This window comes from Megalobrama amblycephala, linkage group LG2 (genome assembly GCF_018812025.1).
Source record: "Megalobrama amblycephala isolate DHTTF-2021 linkage group LG2, ASM1881202v1, whole genome shotgun sequence".
Classification (NCBI taxonomy): domain Eukaryota; kingdom Metazoa; phylum Chordata; class Actinopteri; order Cypriniformes; family Xenocyprididae; genus Megalobrama; species Megalobrama amblycephala.
Window position 1 is genome coordinate 11,557,289 of NC_063045.1, and position 8,405 is coordinate 11,565,693.

An 8,405-nucleotide genomic window follows, 5' to 3' on the forward strand; every position below is an offset into this window, starting at 1 on the left:
CATCACATGCATCATTGCAGAAGTTTTCTTTTCATTGCAGTAGTTATTTTGTTTCTAAATCAAGTGAGCCCTTTAAAGAATCTTTTGAAGTCTTTTGAAGAATATGGTTCTCTTGCTATTTATTTTAATACTCTTGGGAGGTAAATTCTACATTTACTTTGATTAATTTTCAGCTTTTTCTCAAAACACGCTGTGTGTCAGTTAGAAGCAGTTATCTCTTTCACTCTGCGTTCCAGGTGTGTCGTACACTGAAGCTGGTGGAACAAAGACAGCGTCTCTGAAGGACAGATATCCCAGCAAAATAACCGATGTAATAATTTTAAACTTTTTCAGTCTAATCTTTCTGTAATTATCTTAATAATTGCTTGATCTTTTTGTTTTTTCTTGCTTCACCTTGCTTTATCTTGTCTTGTTTTTTTGCTTAAATTCTTCTTAATTAGTCTATCCTCTCATGTTTTCCAGCTCCAGTCTCTTAAAATTACCAGACACATTTCATCATGTTCACCATCAGTCTCAAAATGTGTGTTAAAATGTTCAGCACACAATGTTTCAAGGTCAACTCTAACCTGGTTTAAAGAAAACCAAGTTTGTTCCCAAATCAATGTTTTTGAGCTTAACCCCAACCCCTCTCTACCTCTGGTGGTGGAATATCAGGATAAAAACACATACAGCTGTGTGCTGAACAGTCCCATCAGCAACCAGACTGAATATGCCAACATCTCTCAACTCTGTCAGCCATGCCCAGGTACGTGTTTAAATAAAGACCTTATATGGTCTTCTTAATTCTATCAGACATTTGTTTCCTACAGCAAAGTATTTTTTATATTATTATTTAAACAGACACATAATAGAAAATGTCACTAAGTCATTCCTACACTGAGATTAATATTATGAACTGACAAACTGTTTTATATGATCTTGTGATCGTGCATTGGTGCTGAAACAGCTACAACACAAACAGCAGTGTCAGTGAAGGAGGGAGATTCTGTCACTCTACATACTAATTCAAAATACATAGAAAAAGAGACTGAGATAACGTGGAGATTTGGATCTAACGAGATTCTCATTGCTGAAGTCATTGAAAACAACGGCCATATATATGACTGTGATGGGCTGCCATTCAAAGACAGACTGCAGCTCGACAGTCAAACTGGAGATCTTACCGTCAGAAACACCATAAAATCAGACTCTGGAATCTTCAAACTACAGATCAACAATATATCAGAAAACTGCTGGAATTTCAATGTTACTGTCAGTGGTGAGTAAACTGAATAAAATCAGTGTTCATTGTGTTCAGTTCTAAACTCATTGTATAAATGCAGAGGGGGGAGATATGAATAACAGTAAAAGACAGAGCTTCAGTGTAAATTGAAAACAGATTTTTGATGTTATTTCATTTTATATTATTTATTTGGGTTTGTTGTATTTCATCCATGTAGCAGAGTGCATACATTGTTTCTATTTAGGGAAATGCCAATGTGCAAATATATTAAATGTATCCATCCAACTTGTATTTATTGTTACATTACCTCTTGTGTTATTGATTGTTCTTTTAGTTTAGAATTACAATGGGAATTTAAGGGTTAATTCAGTCTTTAAGTGAGTCGGGTCACTCAGCAGCCATTTTCTGAATGCTCTTGCCTTACAAAAAAGATGTTTATTCGAGTGTACTGTTAGTATCCCTGCAAACAAGCCTGCAGTGGCCCTATGGGCCCTCTTAGGCTGCGTTCCAGTTCATTTTTTTATGCCCTTCCCTCGCTAACTTCCCTCAGTCTCATTGACTCGGATGTACGTCATTGTTTACATTGCATGAGTGCCCACTACTGGTGGAACCATTGCAATGAGCTGAATTGGAACGTCCTAAGCCCTTGATCACTAAGAAACTGCTATGGAGTCGATTTATTATTTACATTTTTTACATTATGAAATTGTTTAATGCAGCATTCTGTGTATATCCGCTTGTTAAGTCGTGACGTAAGGAACGCCGTTTTCCGGGTCCAAGCCTCGACTCGTTTCACTTGAGAATGCCATCGACGGCCGCTATTTATTCATATTAAACATCAAACATTTTAAAAAGTTAAACATTTTAAATACTTACAGTCTACACAACAGTCTCCGAGCTCACAGCGTCACAGACATTAATATTTCAACAATTTATAAAAGATGAATCACTGTCTGGCCATCTGGAATTTTGGTATGGAGAATAAGGTTATGATTATATTTTTTTGTAGTATTACACCACATCGTGTGTGTATATTAGCACCATTTGTTGTTTTCTTATGGCATGAAATAGAGCGTTAGGACCCCGAAGCGCTGCCGCGTGACATCAGACTTAACAACCGAATAGGTGTGTTTGGGTTGTTTTAGATATTTAAAAAAAATATTAATATATCATAGAGTTGTGTGTGGTTGGGTAAATTAAAAGCGATATGCAGTGACATCACAGTTGTGTTGCATTGTGGTATATGGAGCTGTCTGAAGTTTGCATATGAAGTAGACTTGCTACCTCGGTCAAAATCGAGGGGATGAGGGTCTGTCCATATAAACTTCAGAATGGCGGCAGGGATTCCCCCGAGGGTAAGTGGTTTGGTAGGTTTGCGAGTGTGTGTCTAAAACTGGAGTAGAACACAACATAAGGGCTGCCAGTGCAGTGCCCCTGAGATTTTACTCATTGGCAAAATGTTGGCCTCTTATCACTGGCCCAGCACAGGCAGCCCTCTTTTAGCCTCCAAGAAGCCTTAGTGCTGTTTTATTGAAACTAACAAAGTTTAATCACTGTTATGGAGGTAAGCACTTACTTTATAGTTAGGCTCTTGACCCTTGATTTCTGAACTTTAGTGTTTATCTGACTGCTGTAACTGTGTGATTTTGAAGCATGTTTGTTATCGCAAAAGTTCAGGTTATGATGGTTACTTACTGATGATTCTCTGATCTCTGAGAACATTCTAGATTTTGTAATTTCACATTATAGGAGTCCTAGAATACCACTGGATGAAATTTGGTCCTGCTTTAATATTTTGAAAATTAAGTGTTTAGTTGGGTGCAGAGGTGTATAGTCCAGGGGTCAGAAAGTAGAAGTCCTGCCATATTTTTCATTTCACCCGCTGAAGCGCTGTTAAAGTTAATGAGATAATTAAGTGATAAATTGAGTGATGAGTGACCATTATTGAAGACACCTGATGATAACAAGCAGAATCACCAAAGGAGAAAATCACAATTTTAAGTCACCATCACAGAGATCAGGATTTGATTTAGTTGGGCTCTTGACCCTTGACTTTTTTCTTTTTTTTTTTAAAGATTTTTTGTTTGGGCTGTTGTAACTGAGTTATAACAATCAGACAAGCAAAGTTAAAAGATGATCAGGTGTTGTTGGTTATGTTTTTACATAATTATTATTTGATCTGAATCACTGAACTCATTTAGAGCCCAATCTCTGAGTTAGATTTACATTATTGATTACAGCAGCACTGTGATTATACAGCAGGAGATAAGCTTTTACAGAATAATGCAAAGAACTTCTCAAAAGTTGTTCTGAAAAAAAATTGAAATTTAGACACACAGACATCAAGAATCATCCTGTGAATCTCAACAGTGGTGGCCATCATAAAGCATGTTGCAGTGCATTCTGGGTGCCACCAATCAAAATTCATCTATGGCTCCCATCATGCATTGCTGCATGAATAAATTATGGGCTGAATTGTCTTAGTAATTTTCTTTATTCTCACTATTTTATTTTTGCTATTTTTATGTGACTTTTTAGTAGCTTTTTTTTCTAAAGTTCAGAGTTGATCTGTTGATCGGAATGAATATGTTGCTTGTCACCGTCGTTGAGAAATATACTTAACATTACACAGTAGTACACTTGGCTTATACTGACAGAAAAGTCTATATATTAGATATACTTAAAAGTATAATGAAGTATACTTGGCTTATAGTTATGTTTTCTGAGTGGCCTGTTAAATACTTTTTTCACTTAAGTTTCATTGGAGGAAAAGAATGGATGGGTTAGATGTTTATTGAATTCATAATTAATACTAACATACTACTTGTAGGAGCCAGTGTTGTGAGTGTATTGCGGGCTGTCACCAGGGGCAGTGTGCGCACAGAGGGTTTTAAACAGGTGTTTTATATGTAGAGGGAATTGGCTTGGTGGAGGGAAATGCATGCAGTTTTTTTACTTTATGACAGCAGCTCCAATAGCTGTTGATGGCTTGGATATCCAACGCATCCTTCACACACACGGGCAGTGGAAGCCTCACGTTGGATGTCCATTATCATTATCATTGTTTAAGTATGTAATCTAACCATTTGCATTATATTTAATAAAGTAATCAAATGATCGACTACAAGAGAACTTTGAGTGTGCGTAAAGGATGCGTTGGATATCCAAGCCATCAGCAGCTATTAGAGCTGCTGTCATACTACTCTTACTTTGTCTGCCATATAATGAAATAACATTGTGCACATGCCTATGTCAGAAATGAACACGGTGCAAATATTCTTCCCTCTAGTGGTGTAAGAAGTAGCATTTGGGATGCTTTATTAGGCTATCACCATAAACCACCTTGCAGAAAGTGCAGTTTGCTATTTGTGGTTCTGAATTTAGCAAGTGTTTTGAGTAACTAGAAGTGAACACGGTGCACATATACATCCCTCTAGTGGTGCAAGAAGTGGCATTTGGGCTGCTTTATCTGGCTATCACCATAAACCATCAACATTTTACAGCGCATTTATTCATTGATAGATCATGAGACCAAACATTTCTTTCTCTCTCTCTCTCATGTTCCCCAGAACCTCTGCCCAGTCCTCATATTTCCAATCACTCTACTCATTGTCCGTCATCAGGCTCAGAATGTGTGCTGGAATGTTCAGTGGAGAATGTGACTAACGTTAATCTCTCCTGGTACAAAGGAAACAGTTTATTGTCCAACATCAGTGTATCTGATGTCAACTATTTATGTCTGAATCTGGATTATAAGGATAACGGCAACTACAGCTGTGTGGTCTCCAATTCATTCATCAATGAGAGTAAAAATCTCATCATCAGTGAACTTTGTTCAGGTATGTTTGAATTGACTTCTCTCAGGATGTATTTTTATATGATTTTACCAGTCAAATTTTGGGAGAAATAAATTCAGTCAAGTGTGATCAAACTTTTGCAGGGTCTGACATTTTGGATTTTCATTTATGAATCTTATTTCATCCTAGTTTTTATCTGATATGGTTAAATGTGTTCACTGTCATGCTTATTTGGGTGTTAAAGCTGCCACTGATGCCCTCAGATAACTGCTGCTGTATTCACTCTATGCTTGCTTGAAATCTATTTGGAATGAGTTACACTAATTACTGTTTTCTTATTGTTAATTCCAGAACAGAGCAATAATCACATTCTGAAGATATGTCTGGGTGTTTTGGGTGCTCTTGTGGTTATTGTAGGTGTGGGATTCTGTTTATACAAACATAGACAAACAAGTCAAGAAGGCAAGTATTAACTATATATGAGCCTTTTGTGCAAAACTAACTTGACCACTATATTGAAATGTTATGTTATGTTCACAATAATTTGCTATATTTAGTAATTTTTTTTAGTTTTTTGATGTTGTTTAGTTTTTTGATGTTGCATCATTAAGCAGCTTTGGACATCACATAATTATACACAGCAAAATCCCCAGTGTTAAATTAACACCCCTCAATGTATATATGTCTCCACACTACAGGGTGTTAAAAGTAAAGCTGAGTGCACACATTTTTATACCTTTTATATTTGTAGGAAACCACACACACACACACAGATACCCATATTTGTATGCTTCTGTCAGCCGGATTAAAGTTTTGTTCTTTGGACCTCTGGACTATTGCACCTCTTTTTAATGGAAGAGCATGGCTGGAAAGTGAAAGCCAGTTTAACGTACACAATATCTGTCACAGAAATGGTAGCTAACAAAGAAATCTCCAACGTTAATTTTGATCACAGCTTGTCTTGAAAAACGAAGACAATTTGATGTTCATTGTAGGAGGTCACACTGCAGGACGGTGTGCCAAATCTTCTGACACTGCCAGAATTTTATTGCAGCGGTCATTAATCGGCTATCAGTGAACATGTCAAACTAGCGATCAAAGACTACAGATTTTAGCCTATGATTACAGGAATCTTTTATGATTCTACATATTTGTCTCAGACGACCAAATCATGGCCAAAATTGCTCAATGTGCACCTGCACTGAAGAAGTGTTTAAGTTAATGAGATAATTAGTGATTAATTAAGTGATGATTGACAGTTAGTAGTGACACCTGATCTTAATAAGCAGAAACATTGAAGAAAAGAGAAACAAGAAGAGGAAAAAAAAGAGAGACACACCTACAACTGACTTGAGACTTGAAACTTATTATTAACCAGTTTTGTTTATTTCTGTCATACATCAACAAAAGTTCTTACTGAGAATTTACAGATGTTTTGATGTTAATGTTTTAATGAAAGTTTCATTTGAAGTCACCATGATGATGATGATTATTGTTTTCTTTAGTTTGACTCTTGACCCTTTGCTTTTTTTTTTTTTTCCTCTGACTGCTCCAACTTTGTGTTTGTAAAGCACTTTTGTTATGGCCAGAGCAAATATAATCTGGGCTGCGTTTCCCAAAAGCATAAGCTGACAATCAATTTATGCTTACGATGTTCTGGGGAACGGAGGCCAGGTGACAATGGTTGTGTTTTGATGGTGACATTATCATTGTATAATGGCCTGAATTACAGGTCATATCCAACATTAACTTGTTATATAGAGGTTTTATTAATTTTTCATTACAGTAAATCTGTGATGTTACAGCTTGAGATCCAGCAGAGCTTTTGATAATCTTTTAAAAAGATTTTTTTTAAAAAACAAAAAAAAACACAGACATCAAGAATCAGCATATGACCCTCAACAATGGTGACAATCAAACAAAGTGCTTCATGTTGCAGTGCATGATGGGAGCCACCAATAAAAACCATGTCATATCCATGGCTCCCATCATGCATTGCAGCATGAATAAATTAAGCAGCTGAATTTTCCTGTAATTTTCATTCATTGTTCCCATTTGCTTTTATTTTTCTGTTTTTTGTTGTGACAGTAGCTTGTTTTGTGATGTTCAGAGTTGATCTGTTTGTCAGTATTTTATTTATTGTCACTGTTTTTGAGATTCATATGCTGATTCTTGATGTCTGTGAGTCTAAACGTAGATGTTTCTGTGTATAATGTATTTTTAAAATTGTTCACATTGCTATTGGATCTCAAGCTGTAAAATCATAAAGCTGCATTCACAAATACTAAAGTCACAAATCAAGCATATAGTCAGTGAATTAACTTCAACACTGCTTCAGTATTACTTTTAACACCCTGTAGTGTGGATACATATGTACACTGAGGGGTGTTAATTAAAAGGGATTTTGCTGGTACAGAATTGGATATATGTAAAAAAAAAAAAAAAAATTATAATAATAAAGAATATAAACAGATTTAAGAATGAATTATGAAATAAAAGCCTGCCAGTCACTCAGTGGAAGATCTCATGGTCATTCTGATGAATTTTTGTGATTAACAGAGGCTGGGCATCAAACTGCAACCAGTCAAAATTCCCCACCAGGTTAGACAACTGCAGTTATGTTCTACATTTTCACAATACACTCAATAAATACTATTTAATACAAGTTATAAATTATAATGGTACATTTGAATTGTTCTTTTTTTTTTAACAGAAGCACCCAATAGCGCCACAGACAGCAATGATGGAAATGAGCGACAACCTTTGACTCACAGATTAAACACACAATCCATCCCTTTGTGCTGCAGATAGACATTTCCAAAGCACACATCAGGATTTATAAAAAAAAAATAATAATAATTTTAAATTCATAATCCTTTTACGTTTTTATCTGTACTATTGTGCACAAATTTTAAATAAAAATTAATGGAGTTATGGATTAAAGGATTCAACTATGAACTATGGAGTTAAGGATTCAAATAACAAGTGATCCACAAATAAATGTTGATGATCCCTGGGGCAAACAGATGAACTCAGAATATAAACAATATCATCTGTTCACCTGTATATGCATTGTCAATAAGGTGTATGCTGAGATTGATCTTTTAATATAACTGTTTTAATACATTAAGGCATTTTAATTTAATTTTAATTTTTAACATTTGCCGTTTTAGAACTTTTTTTCCAAGTAACTGACACCAGTGTTGGGGGTAACACATTACAACTTGGGTTACGTAATCAAGATTACTTTTTCAAGTGACTAAAGTAACTCATTACCTTTTCAATTTACAACAAAATATAAAAGTTACTTTTTCAAATAAGTAACACAAGTTAATTTTTTTTTACAGTTATTGACTCTCCTGTCCCCATGTTGAGAGAAATAAAGG

The 8,405-nt window shown here is 35.5% G+C and overlaps 1 protein-coding gene across 1 annotated transcript; it reads left to right on the plus strand.

Annotated features, from left to right (window-relative positions):
• On the plus strand, positions 1–8,405 carry LOC125263558 (SLAM family member 6-like). The gene is made up of 8 exons (XM_048182587.1): positions 1–140; positions 237–310; positions 463–745; positions 947–1,258; positions 4,792–5,061; positions 5,371–5,481; positions 7,579–7,620; positions 7,733–8,405. Exons 1-8 carry the CDS (start codon positions 104–106, stop codon positions 7,828–7,830), a joined length of 1,227 nt encoding a protein of 408 aa, XP_048038544.1. The 5' UTR covers positions 1–103; the 3' UTR covers positions 7,831–8,405.